The sequence below is a fragment of the Erythrolamprus reginae genome, chromosome 8, assembly GCF_031021105.1.
Source record: "Erythrolamprus reginae isolate rEryReg1 chromosome 8, rEryReg1.hap1, whole genome shotgun sequence".
Taxonomy (NCBI): Eukaryota; Metazoa; Chordata; class Lepidosauria; order Squamata; family Dipsadidae; genus Erythrolamprus; species Erythrolamprus reginae.
In genome coordinates this window covers 53,343,745-53,357,776 of record NC_091957.1, presented here as the reverse complement: position 1 = coordinate 53,357,776, position 14,032 = coordinate 53,343,745, and the positions used below count along the sequence as shown (strand labels likewise).

Below are 14,032 nucleotides of genomic sequence, written 5' to 3'. Positions count from 1 at the left end.
AAGAAGGGACTAAAACCAGCAGGGCAGAGAAATAAAATGTTGGCTGCCTATTAGAAGAAATTGTGTAAGGCCGAGGACACCCAGATCTTTTCCAGCCATTTCAAACGTAGCCGGTGGAACCAAGGTCGAAATAACCCGCGTTCATCTTCTCTTCCCCTTTTCAGGGAAGAAAAACCAACAGATTGCTTCCTTCCCAGCTTCCCGGTTGAGGATTCGGTACCACGGTTCCATCCCCCTCTTTGGGGTTTCTCAACCCCCCATTACGTCACCACTGGAGAAAGACCACACTGTTTGTGAGTGCGATTCCCCCATCAACACAAATGGCCTTTACAAAGTTCCCCTCCGGGCACTCTATGCCATGACCAAGCACTCGCAAAGCCTCACATTGCGTTCCGGTGAAGTCATCTTTTTTCTAAGATCAAGCCAGTTTGTTTTTGTCCCACGGAGGCACAGAGGGCTACAGAAAAGGACAACCAGAGACACACACACACCCCGACAGACAGAACATCATATTTTTGGCGCCAAAGAGTTCTCCAAGCCTGTGGATGTAAAGCCAAGTTGCCACACCCATAAATAAGAAGGACTGGAGAAGATTATGGCTCAAGCAAAGTTCAGGATAGCTACATACACCCCCACCCCAAAAAAAAACCCAATTCATATATGTATTCCCAAAGTCAAATGTTCCAAAGGATGGAAGATACATCAGACTGAAGGGTCCTTGGTCAGCTCTCTGAGCTTTGTGGTTTTCTTGCATTAACCAAAGTAGATAGCATCATCAGTAGCAGATTACTGCGACGCCTCTCTACATGGGGCTACCTCTGAAAAGTGTTCGGAAACTTCAGATCGTGCAGAACTCAGCCGCGAGAGCCATCGTGGGGCTTCCAAGATTCGCCCACGTTTCTTCAACACTCCGTGGCCTGCATTGGCTGCAGATCAGTTTCCGGTCACAATTCAAAGTGTTGGTCATGACCTTTAAAGCCCTACATGGCATTGGAGCAGATTATCTCCGGAACTGCCTGCTACCAGCGACCAATAAGGTCCCACAGAGTTGGCCTTCTCCGGGTCCCCGTCGACTAAACAATGTCGTTTGGCAGGCCCCCAAGGGAAGAGCCTTCTCTGTGGCGGCCCTGGCCCTCTGGAACCAACTCCCCCCGGAGATTAGAATTGCCCCCACCCTCCCTGTCTTTCATAAACTACTCAAGACTCATTTATACCGCCAGGCATGGGGGAGTTGAGATATTTATTCATTCATTCATTCATTTCATTCATTCATTCGATTTTTTATGCCGCCCTTCTCCTAAGACTCAGGGCGGGCTTACGACATGTTAGTAATAGCACTTTTTTAACAGAGCTAGGCTATTGCCCCCACAATCTGGGTCCTCATTTTTACCCACCTCGGAAGGATGGAAGGCTGAGTCAACCTTGAGCCGGTGATGAGATTTGAACCGCTGACCTTCAGATCTACAGTCGGCTTCAGTGGCCTGCAGTATAGCACTCTACCTGCTGCGCCACCCCGGCTCATATTCCTTCCCCCTAGGCCATTACAAGTTATGCATGGTATGTTTGTGTGTATGTTTGGTTTTTATAAATAAGGGTTTTTAGCTGTTTTATTATTGGATTGTCACCTGCTGTTTTTATCATTGTTGTTAGCCGCCCCGAGTCTACGGAGAGGGGGCAGCATACAAATCCAATAAATCATTATTAATTATTATTATTATATGATCACCTGAAACATTTTTGCTGGCATGTGGGGTTCTGGATCCTGGGGCAAATGTGGGTGACCCCACTATATCCAAATAAAGGATCTAGTGGAGACATCATTTCCTTCCAAAAAGTTTTGCAAGAATTGGGTCGCAAGCAGTTTGGGTTGGATTCATGTCTGACCTTGGCAGTGGTTTCATTTCTGGCCTTTTGTGAGGATCAATGATTATATAATCTGAGTTGGTTCCTTTTGCTTCAGTGGTACTTAAAACCTCTCCTGGGCTTTTTCTTCAAATAATTCAGGATTGCTTAGGCCAAGCTAAGAATTCAATACGTTTTCTATTTTATTTTATTTTTAAAAAAAAACCTTTTTGAAAAGGTTTTTTTCAGGATTAAAAGAGCCATTGTCTCCACTTCTCTCGAGAAAATATTAGGGCATTGTTTCTTAAATTGCTAACTGTTTACTTTCCGACTTCCATTTATAATTCCATGTATAATTTATTTATACACCCTTTAACCCCCTTTTCAAATGTTCAAAGAACCCGTTCCAGAATGGGGGAGCAATTAAAAGCAATTTTGGGATGCATTGAAAGCAATTAAAGCAAAAAAAATAATAATCTCACGCTTGCCTTAGAAATAAAAACTAACCGCTTTTTTAAAAAATGAAATTCAATACAGAGAACAATTCCTTTACCCCTTCTTTGAATGTCAGCTGGCTCAATTAACACTAGAAAACAGTTACTGCCTATAAAGGAAATTAATCGAGTAACCAAATGTTGAATCAATTTAAAAAAACATGAAGAAAGGCAGTTGGTCTCTCCAAAATCTTTCTTGAATTGTTTTGCAATAACTCTTCATTGTATCATAAACTGGATAGATGCGTTTCTCTCTCTCTCTCTCTCTCTCTCTCTCTCTCTCTCTCCCCTTCTCTCTTTCTCCTTCTCTTTCTCCTATCATTTTCATCTCGCTCTCTTTTCACCTTCGCACTCTCTGCTTCTTTCTCCTCTCATCTCTCTTTCTTTTCTCTCTCTCTTTCTTATTCACTCTTCTCCCCCTCTCCTTCTCTCTTTTTTCCTTTCTCTTTCTCCTCTCTCTCTCTTCTTCCTTTCCTCTCCCTCTCTTTTTTCTCTCTCTCTCTTTTCTCTCTCCCTCTCTCTTTCTCCCCTCTCTCTTTTCCCTCTCTCTCTTTCTCCCCTCTCTCTTTTCCCTCTCACACTCCTTTTCTCTCTTTCTGTCTCTCTTTTCTGTCTTCTCTCTCTTTCTTATTCTCTCCTTCTCTCTTTCTCCTCCCTTTCTCCTCTCTTTCTCCTCTCTTTCTTCTTCCTTTCGTCTCCCTCTCTTTCTTAATCCTCTCTCTCTTCCACTCCTCTCTCCCTCTTTCTCCCCTCTCTCTCTTTTCCTTCTCACACTCCTTTTCTCTCTTTCTTTCTGTCTCTCTTTCTCCTCTGTCTTTTCTCTTTTCTCTCTGTCTATTATCTCTCTGTCTCTTGGTTTCTCTGTCTCTCTCTGTCTGTCTGTCTGTCTCTCTATCTCTCTGTCTCCCCTCCCCCCCACTGAAGTTTATTCATGCCCATTTAATGATGCCACTAAACAATAAAGCGATTATATTGGCTGGAAAGGAGCCACATTCAACAAGGCTATGTCCATCTGCCACCGAGACCATCGTACACATCCTCTCCTGGTAGGACCAGCAATTATTAAGATGAGGAATTTTTTTTAAAAAATAGGGGGACATGGATTTGATAAATTAAACTCCTTCTTCTTCTCTTCTGGGTGGGAGTGGGAGGGGATCAATTTCAGCCTTTTCACTGGCAGTACAAATAATACCTTTTCCATTCCTGACCGTGCGCCCTTTGATTACCAACCCAAGTTTTGACATGTCAGGGATGCAGCCAGCCATCCCCTCCCTTTCCCAGCTGTTCAACAATTTGGAAGGAAGACATCTGTATGCTGGAACTTTCTATTTATTTTTATTTTAAAAAGGGATGCCCGTTAGTTCTGCTTCGGGTAGAACGTTTTAAAGTCTGGGAAGCTGAGCAGAGGGGGGGGGGAATCCATTTAACACATGTCAGTATTGAAAGAAATGTCAATGGCTTTGCTGTAGATATTAACCTTGTTTTTAAAACAAATGGGTTTTTTTTTAAAAAAGGGGGGGAGCAGAATCCACCACCTGGCTACTGTACAAAGTTTACCCAGATCGATGGATGCAAGATATTATCGAGCGAATGTATGAAAAGTGAAAGAATTTTTAGGCTTATGATAAGGATTCAGGATGTTTATTTATTTATTTATTTATTTATTAGATTTGTATGCCGCCCCTCTCCGTAGACTCGGGGCGGCTAACAACAGTAAAAAGACAATATTATTATTATTATTATTATTATTATTATTATTATTATTATTATTATTTATTGGATTTGTATGCCGCCCCTCTCCGCAGACTCGGGGCGGCTAACAACAGCAGTAAAACAGTACAACAAAATCCAATACTAAAAAAGCAGTTAAAACCCATTATATAAAGACCAATCATACATACAAACATACCATACATAAAATTGTGAAGGCCTAGGGGGAAAGTGTATCTTAGTTCCCCCATGCCTGACGGCAGAGGTGAGTTTTAAGCAGCTTATGAAAGGCAAGGAGGGTGGGGGCAATTCTAATCTCTGGGGGGAGTTGGTTCCAGAGGGTCGGGGCCGCCACAGAGAAGGCTCTTCCTCTGGGTCCCGCCAAGCGACATTGTTTGGTTGACGGGACCCGGAGAAGACCCACTCTGTGGGACCTAACTGGTCGCTGGGATTCGGGCAGCAGAAGGTGGTCCCTGAGATATTCTGGCCCGGTGCCATGAAGGGCTTTATAGGTCATAACCAACACTTTGAATTGTGACCGGAAACTGATCGGCAACCAATGCAGACTGCGGAGTGTTGGAGAAACATGGGCATAGTTGGGAAAGCCCATGATTGCTCTCGCAGCTGCATTCTGCACGATCTGAAGTTTCCGAACACTTTTCAAAGGTAGCCCCATGTAGAGAGCGTTACAGTAGTCGAGCCTCGAGGTGATGAGGGCATGAGTGACTGTGAGTAGTGACTCCCGGTCCAAATAGGGTCGCAACTGGTGCACCAGGCAAACCTGGGCAAACGCCCCCCTCGCCACAGCTGAAAGGTGTTTCTCTGAACAAATCTAATATTAAAAGTAATGTAAAAAAAAACCCTATTTAAGAAACCAATCATACATACAGACATACCATGCATAAATTTTATAAGACTAGGGGGAAGATAACATCTCAGTTCCCCCATGCCTGTCGACAGAGGTGGGTTTTAAGGAGCTTATGAAAGGCAAGGAGGGTGGGGGCAACTCTGATATCTGGAGGGAGTTTGTTCCAGAGGGTCGGGGCCGCCACACAGAAGGCTCTTCCCCTGGGTCTTGCCAAACGACATTGTTTCGTCGACAGGACCCGGAGAAGGCCAACTCTGTGGGACCTAACTTGTCGCTAGGATTCGGGCGGTAGAAGACGGTCCTGGAGACATTCTGGCCCGATGCCATGAAGGGCTTCATAGGTCATAACCAACACATGTTGGTGTCAGACCCAAGAAATCAGGAGTGAGGATAGCAATAGCAATAGCATTTAGATTTATATACTGCTTCACAGTGCTTGACAGCCCTCTCTAAGCGGTTTACAGAGTCAGCTTCTTTCCCCCAGCAATCTGGGTCCTCATTTTACCGACCTTGGAAGGATGGAAGGCAGAGCCAACCTTGAGCCTACTGAGATTCGATCTGCCAAACTGCTGGCAGCTGATGTTCAGCGGTACTAAACATCGAAACACAGAAAGCAAGGAACCGCTCGTTAGACTAATCCTAACATTAGTTTCAACTAACATACCAATACCAGTAAGAATAAGGAATGAATGGAACACAAAATACACAGAATACATAGAATAGAAATAGGTAGAATACGGAACGCAGAAAATACTTTCCTAATAGAGGTAGTCCTTGATTTATGACCATCATGGCTGGAATCAGAATTACCGCCACTAAACAAAGTGGTTGATCCGTCAGTCAAACCTGACTCTACAATATGGGGAGGGGTTTTGGCCATATTGGTAATAATAATAATAATAATAATAATAATAATAATAATAATAATAATAATAATTTATTAGATTTGTATGCCGCCCCTCTCCGAAGACTCGGGGCGGCTCACAACATGATAAAAACAGTATTATACAGGCACAAATCTAATATTAAAACAAAAACAAAAGAAACTAAAAACCCTATCATAATTAAAAACCAAACAGCACATACATACCAAACATAAATTATAATAAGCCTGGGGGAAAGGTGTCTCAAATCCCCCATGCCTGGCGGTATAAGTGGGTCTTAAGTAGTTTACAGAAGACAAGGAGGGTGGAAGCAATTCTAATCTCCGGGGGGAGTTGATTTCAGAGGGTCGGGGGCCACCACAGAGAAGGCTCTTCCCCTGGGGCCCGCCAGACGACATTGTTTTGTTGACAGGACCCGGAGAAGGCCAACTCTGTGGGACCTTATCAGCCGCTGGGACTTGTGGGATTCATTATTTCAATGAATCCCTGGATAGTTCAATGGATTTGCAGATGGCTGAAGCATAGACATCAGAGAGTTATTGTTAATGGCGAGTATTCTGAGCAGAGTCAGGTTACAAGCGGTGTGCCACAAGGGTCTGTTCTGGGTCCTATTCTTTTTAATATGTTTGTGAGTGACATAGGGGAAGGTTTGGTAGGGAAAGTTTGCCTATTTGCCGATGACTCTAAAGTGTGCAATAGGGTTGATATTCCTGGAAGGGTCTGTAATATGGTAAATGATTTAGCTTTACTAGATAAATGGTCAAAGCAATGGAAACTGCAGTTTAATGTTTCCACATGTAAAATAATGCACTTGGGGAAAAGGAATCCTCAATCTGAGTATTGTATTGGCAGTTCTGTGTTAGCAAATACTTCAAAAGAAAAGGATTTAGGGGTAATGATTTCTGACAGTCTCCAAATGGGTGAACAGTGCAGTCAGGCGGTAGGGAAAGCAAGTAGGATGCTTGGCTGCATAGCTAGAGGTAGAACAAGCAGGAAGAGGGAGATTATGATCCCGCTATATAGAATGCTGGTGAGACCACATTTGGAATACTGTGTTCAGTTCTGGAGACCTCACCTACAAAAAGATATTGACAAAATTGAACAGGTCCAAAGACGGGCTACAAGAATGGTGGAAGGTCTTAAGCATAAAACGTATCAGGAAAGACTTCATGAACTCAATCTGTATAGTCTGGAGGACAGAAGGAAAAGGGGGGACATGATCGAAACATTTAAATATATTAAAGGGTTAAATAAGGTTCTGGAGGGAAGTGTTTTAATAGGAAAGTGAACACAAGAACAAGGGGACACAATCTGAAGTTAGTTGGGGGAAAGATCAAAAGCAACATGAGAAAATATTATTTTACTGAAAGAGTAGTAGATCCTTGGAACAAACTTCCAGCAGACGTGGTAGATAAATCCACAGTAACTGAATTTAAACATGCCTGGGATAAACATATATCCATCCTAAGATAAAATACAGAAAATAGTATAAGGGCAGTTAGATGGACCATGAGGTCTTTTTCTGCCGTCAGACTTCTATGTTTCTATGTTTCTATGTTTCTATGAATCACAGGGCGATTCAGTGAATCCAATTTTCTTAGTTGACTTTGTTCATTCGAAGCATGGAAGCATTCCAAATTTTGATTGCAGGACCTTGGAAGATACTGTGATAGTCATGAGTGAGGAACAGCCATAAGTTCTGTTGTGGTTAGCTCTGGCCCTGCTCCTGCCCCAAGGACTGTGGGTGTGGGGGAGACATCCACATGCTGCAGGCCTGTTTTGCGCCCCCCCCCCGCCCGGTGGAATCTGCTGATGAAGGCTCCTCTGACCAAGAAGACATGAGTGACAAGGAGGAGGAGAGTGTGGCAGACAGCTCAGAAGGAGATCAATTATCTAGCTCCTCCTTGGATTCGGAACAAGAGTTAATGATACAGCCATGCCTGCTGAGAGCGATGCATAGGCAGCAACAACTGAGAGATTATTATCAAAGAAAACGAGGCCACCTGTGGTTGGGTGGGGCTGTGGTCACTAGTGAGGCTGCTATAAATAGCAGCGTGTGGGTTTGGCCATTGTGGAGGATTATCTGATCGTTGTGTTTCATGACTGCTTTACTGACTTTGACCTTTTGTGTGCTGATTTTTCCCCGCTTTCAAACTAAACCAGGGCAAAGTGTGTGTCACTTTGTGCAAGAAGAAGGACTGTGAATTGCCTCACAGCTGCAAGCTAAGTATCACAGAACTGATAAGGGACTTGTACAAATTACCAGTTTGTTTGGAGATCAGTGCTCTTTGCTATACCAAAAGAGGGCTTAGTTTAAGTGAATTTTCATTATAAAGAACATTGTTTTAATTTTCAAACGTGTGTGTGTCTGAAATTTGTACCTGTGAATTTTTGGGAGGAGTCTACCAGAGAGCCCGACAGAAAAAGTTCTTAATTTTTTGTTTGTTTGTTTGTTTCGTCAAGTACATATTCGGGGTATGTAAAGATATAACAATATTCATATACACGATACTAGTTTAAAAAATAAAAAATAAATTTAAAAAGAAACATTAGGACAGGGGACGGAAGGCACGCTGGTGCACTTATGCAAGCCCCTTACTGACCTCTTAGGATTAGAGAGAGGTCAACATTGGACAGTCTAAGGGTAACATTTTTGGGGTTAGAAGATGATACTACAGAGTCCGGTAATGAGTTCCATGCTTCAACAACTCTATTACTAAAGTCATATTTTTTACAGTCAGGTTTGGAGCGGTTAATATTGAGCTTGAATCTGTTACGTGCTCTTGTATTGTTGTGGTTGAAGCTGAAGTAGTGATTGACAGGCAGGACGTTGCAGCATATAATCTTGTGAGTCTGGTAGTGAGTTCCATGCAATTTTAGCGCCAGAGTAACTCAGAATGGTCAAGAAACCTACGGTTATAACTCAAGGACTATCTCTACATAGCCACTGGCTTCCTTTGATCTCAGGCCTGAAACCACTGACGCCACGGAACTTATCCAAAACCCTGAGATTTCAACCTTCATCAAATTGCACCGCTCAATAGAAACAACCGAACAGAAGCCATCAATCCTTCAAGGAACGCATGGTCCAATCGTTTTCAAAGATTATTGGAAATAAACAACAGGCACCTACCTGAATTTCTCTTCGATACCAACTTCATGCTTCTGCAGAGGGTCACGAAAATTACAAAGGCCAAGAGATGAGTAGGCTTCATCTTCTACTCCTTTGGGCAGCTGAAATGCAGACAGATGTTGTTAAGTGCCAACCCAAGTCTCGCCCAGATGTATATTTCTGCACGTTATATTTTCTTTAGAGGCTCCCTGCAAATTTTTGCTGGTGCAACTTAGGGAGTTCAACCCCAAAATATTTACATCCCAGAACATTCCTGTCCCTATCAATAGAAAGGAATGTTTGTAAGCTCAAGGTAGAAGCGAGGAGGCCTTGGCACTCTCTGGGTTTGGTGGCTTGCTTGCAGATGTTACATGAGCCAAGTGGGTAACACCATCGGTGGAAGGAGGAAAGAAGAAGGAGGAGGAAAAGGAGGAAGAGGAAAAGGGAAGGGAGGAAGAAGAAGAAGAGGAGGAAGAAGAAGAAGAAGAAGAATTAGAGGAAGTGGAGGAGGACGACAAGGAAGAAGAGGAAGAAGAAGAGAAGAAGAAGAAGAAGAAGAAGAAGAAGAAGAGGAGGAGGAGGAGGAAGAAGAGGAAGAAGAAGAGGAGGAGGAGGAAGAGGAAGAAGAAGAAGAAGAAGAAGAAGAAGAATTAGAGGAAGAGGAGGATGACGACAAGGAAGAAGAGGAAGAAGAAGAGGAAAAAGAAGAAGAGAAGAAGAAGAGGAGGAGGAAGAGGAAGAAGAAAAAGAAGAGGAAGAGGAGGAGGAAGAGGAAGAGGAAGAAGAAGAAGAAGAAGAAGAAGAAGAAGAAGAAGAAGAGGAGGAGGACGACGGCAAGGAAGAAGAAGAAGAAGAAGAAGAAGAAGAAGAAGAAGAAGAAGAAGAAGAAGAAAAAGAAGAAGAAGAAGAAGAAGAATTAAAGGAAGAGGAGGACGATGATGAGGAAGAAGAGGAAGAAGAGGAGGAGGGCGGTGGGAGGAGGAGGAGGAGGAAGAAGAAAGGGGGTAGGAGGAGGAGAAGGAAATGAATGACTATGGGGACCTTGGTGCTTTCAGCTTGGTGGTTTTCTTGGGGCTATTTCATGACCCAACTAGATAACATCATCAGTGTTATAGAAAACACACAATGCCTCTATAAAGTTTAAACTCGACTCGGATGACTTGACTTTAGAGCAGCCAGGACCATCAATCAGAAACGAGGACAGAGCAAGTCACAAAATCTATTCAACAAACAGATAATGAAGACATTAGTATGCCAGGAAAGGTTTCTTAACCTTATATATATATATATACATATTATTTTTTGGAAGTTTCAAATCCCAGCTCAAGTAGGGCCACCTTGACAAGATTGAAAAGTGGGTTGCTGTCTCTTTTTAAAAAAAAGATAAAGTAATTGAACTAAATCTTCTAACAGCTAATTATGATTATAAAGTTACGCAAGATGATTTTCAAGTGGATCTTCCTCAAATTACTTTCCCCACTTCGCTACTCTTCAGCCAAAAAGCAGGAACAGCTTCTCATTCTGTGGTCTATTAATGCTTCTTCCTGGATCCTCCCTACAGTTATACTTAAGTGGCCAGAAAAAAGAAAAAAAGAAACTTTTTAATTTCTTTTTTTAAAAAAAGAAATTTATTCCCACCACAATTTAGTCTTACGGAAGCTGTCTTTATTGTTTTCAGCCAGAAATATCATTTGAGACATGTGTAGCATGGCTAAACAAAGGGAGCGATTTTTATACATTAGGTATTGATAGCAATCTAAATCCGTGCTTCAAATTAACAGTTATCGCTTCCGTTCTATAAAGGTGTTCACCAGCTGTGCGTTCAGAAAGCTGTGTACCCCCCCAAAAAAAAGTATGTTTGCAAAAAAAAACCCTTGCTTAGCTTAATTTTAATTTAATTTTTACAATTTTATATTTATATTTGACTTTATGGTATTATTGTACTATTTTATAGTTGCAAACTGCCCTGAGTCCCACGGAATTGGGTGGCATATAAGTGAAATAAATTAAATTCGATTAAATTGAAATTGTTTTAATTTTTTGTTTGCAGGTTGGTCTAATGCAGGGGTCTGTAACCTGGGTCACAACCGCCAATGGGTGATACTTGCCTGCCCAAGATTTAACTGAGCTTTTCCACTCCCAGTAGACCGCAGAATGAGAAGCTGTTACTAAATGGACCATGAGGTCTTTTTCTGCCGTCAATCTATGTTTCTATCTCCTCCTTCTCAAGAGAAACCATGAGGTACCATCATGGACCTTCAGAGGTCTTACTTTTACAGCAAGATGTTCATGGGCCTTCTACTTTTATTTATTATTTATTTATTTATTGGATTTGTATGCCGCCCCTCTCCGGAGACTCAGGGCGGCTAACAGCGACAATAAAACAGTGTACAATAGTAATTTGTTATTAGAAATGATTAAAAATCCATTAATATAAAAACCAAACATACATACATACATACCATGCATAGAATTGTAAAGGCCTAGGGGGAAAGAGGATCTCAATTCCCCCATGCCTGGCGGCAGAGGTGGGTTTTAAGTTGTTTACGAAAGGCGAGGAGGGTGGGGGCAATTCTAATCTCCGGGGGGAGTTGGTTCCAGAGGGCCGGGGCTGCCACAGAGAAGGCTCTTCCCCTGGGGCCTGCCAACGACATTGTTTTGTTGACGGGACCCGGAGAAGGCCCACTCTGTGGGACCTAACCAGTCGCTGGGATTCGTGCAGCAGAAGGCGGTCTCGTAGATACCCTGGTCCGGTGCCATGAAGGGCTTTATAGGTGATGACCAACACTTTGAATTGTGACCGGAAATTGATTGGCAACCAATGCAGACTGCGGAGTGTTGGTGTTACATGGGCATTTTTGGGAAAGCCCATGATTGCTCTCGCAGCTGCATTCTGCACGATCTGAAGTTTCCGAACACTTTTCAAAGGTAGCCCCATGTAGAGAGCATTACAGTAGTCGAGCCTCGAGGTGATGAGGCCATGAGTGACCGTGAGCAGTGACTCCCGGTCCAAGTAGCAACTGGTGCACAAGGCGAACCTGGGCGAACGTCCCCCTCGCCACAGCTGAAAGATGTTTCTCTAATGTGAGCTGTGGATCGAGGAGGACGCCCAAGTTGCGAACTTTCTCTGAGGGGGCCAGTGATTCTCACCCCAGGGTAATGGACGGACAGATGGAGTTGTCCTTGGGAGGTAAGATCCACAGCCACTCCGTCTTGTCTGGGTTGAGTTTGAACTTGTTGAGACTCATCCAGGCCCTAACATCCTCCAGGCACCGGCACATCACTTCCACTGCTTCGTTGGCTGGACATGGGGTGGAGATGTATAACTGGGTATCATCGGCATATTGATGATACCTCACCCCATGTCCTTTTGGCCTTTTGGAAATGATAGAAAGAACGAAAAGTCTACAGGACCTACAAAGACGCAGGACACCGAAGAGGGACGACAGAATTTGGACTCGCAATGTGATGTAGCTTTACATAATGTCGTTTTACATGATGTCGTTTTAATTTCCTCCCGTGTGTGTTTTATTTCCATGGTTTATTGCTGTAACGCTGGCAAGCAGCTAGGAATGGTGGCAGATAATGAATCTAATAAGAGGAAGAAATACATAAATGGACTCGTTACCGCAAGGTATAATAACAGTCGGGAATTTGGAAGCCTTAAAAGTTGACTAGACACAATTGGCAAGAGTATCCTTAGTGTGTGCCAAGGATAAGATCACAGGAGGTCCTCGCGTTACGACCACGCGCTAGTCAGTATACAGAGGTAGCTCTACTTATGAACTTAATTCGTTCCGTGACCAGGTTCTTAAGTGGAAAAGTTTGTAAGAAGAAGCAATTTTTCCCCATAGGAATCAATGTAAAAGCAAATAATGCATGCGATTGGGGAAACCACAGGGAGGGTGGAGGCCCTGTTTCCTCCCAGGAGATTCCTACAGAGGCTCCATGGAGGCTTCTCCCTGCCTTTTCTGGCCCTGTTTCCTCCCAGGAGATTCCTAGAGAGGCCCCACGGAGGCTTCTCCCTGCCTTTTCCGGCCCTGTTTCCCCCCAGGAGATTCCTAGAGAGGCCCCACGGAGGCTTCTCCCTGCCTTTTCCGGCCCTGTTTCCTCCCAGGAGATTCCTAGAGAGGCCCCACGGAGGCTTCTCCCTGCCTTTTCCGGCCCTGTTTCCCCCCAGGAGATTCCTAGAGAGACCCCTCAGAGGCTTCTCCCCACCTTTTCCGGCCCTGTTTCCCCCCAGGAGATTCCTAGAGAGGTCCCATGGAGGCTTCTCCCTGCCTTTTCCGGCCCTGTTTCCTCCCAGGAGATTCCTAGAGAGGCCCCATGGAGGCTTCTCCCTGCCTTCTCTGGCCATGTTTCCTCTCAGGAGATTCCTAGAGAGGCCCCGCAGAGGCTTCTCCCCACCTTTTCTGGTCCTGTTTCCTCCCAGGAGATTCCTAGAGAGGCCCCACGGAGGCTTCTCCCTGCCTTTTCCGGTTACAGTTTTGGAGGCTCGGGTTTGTAAGTGGAAAGGGGTGGCATACAAATCTAATAAATAAATAAAATAAATAAAATAAATAAAATGGTTCTTGAGAAGAGGCAAAAAAATATTGAACACCCGGTTCTTATCTAGAAAAGTTTGTAAGTAGAGGAGTTTGTAGGTAGAGGTACGACTGTATTTTGGATGTTCAGTAATAGTAAGGGAAATTGTATCTCTTTGAAGCGAGGAGAGGCACCCTAAACCTGACTCAAACCCTTGACGTGAGTGATGTCAAGTTGGTAATCTTTAAGCCAGTCACATGACCTTTAAGGCACCCCGCCCCTGGTCATATAATCATCAAGCCACTCCCCCCTGGTCACATGGCCAGCAAGCCACACCCATAAAGTAAGCCACGCCCACAGTGTGGTAGCGGCGGTAGTAGCAATCCGCCCCTGCTTCAGAGGGCTTGTCATCTTTGGGGAGCTGAGTCAGAACAGAGGGTCGTAAGATGGAGCCAACTCACTCGACAAATGTCTTGCTTAGCGGCAGAAACACTAGCCTGAATTAACCGCGTAAAATGAGTGCTATCTGTATACCACTGGATATTAGCTGCTAGAGATTTTTTTTTAAAAAAAAAAAATGGGAATATATGAATATCTG

General features: G+C 43.8%; 1 protein-coding gene across 1 annotated transcript in view; it reads right to left on the bottom strand.

The window, feature by feature from the left end:
* IL1RAPL2 (interleukin 1 receptor accessory protein like 2) overlaps window positions 1-9,013 on the bottom strand; it is a 336,211-nt gene extending 327,198 nt beyond the window's left edge. The window contains exon 1 of the mRNA XM_070759926.1: window positions 8,932-9,013. Coding sequence (XP_070616027.1) covers window positions 8,932-9,013 — 82 coding nt within the window. The remainder of the gene's footprint in view (window positions 1-8,931) is intronic.
* Between the last annotated feature and the right edge of the window lie 5,019 nt (window positions 9,014-14,032).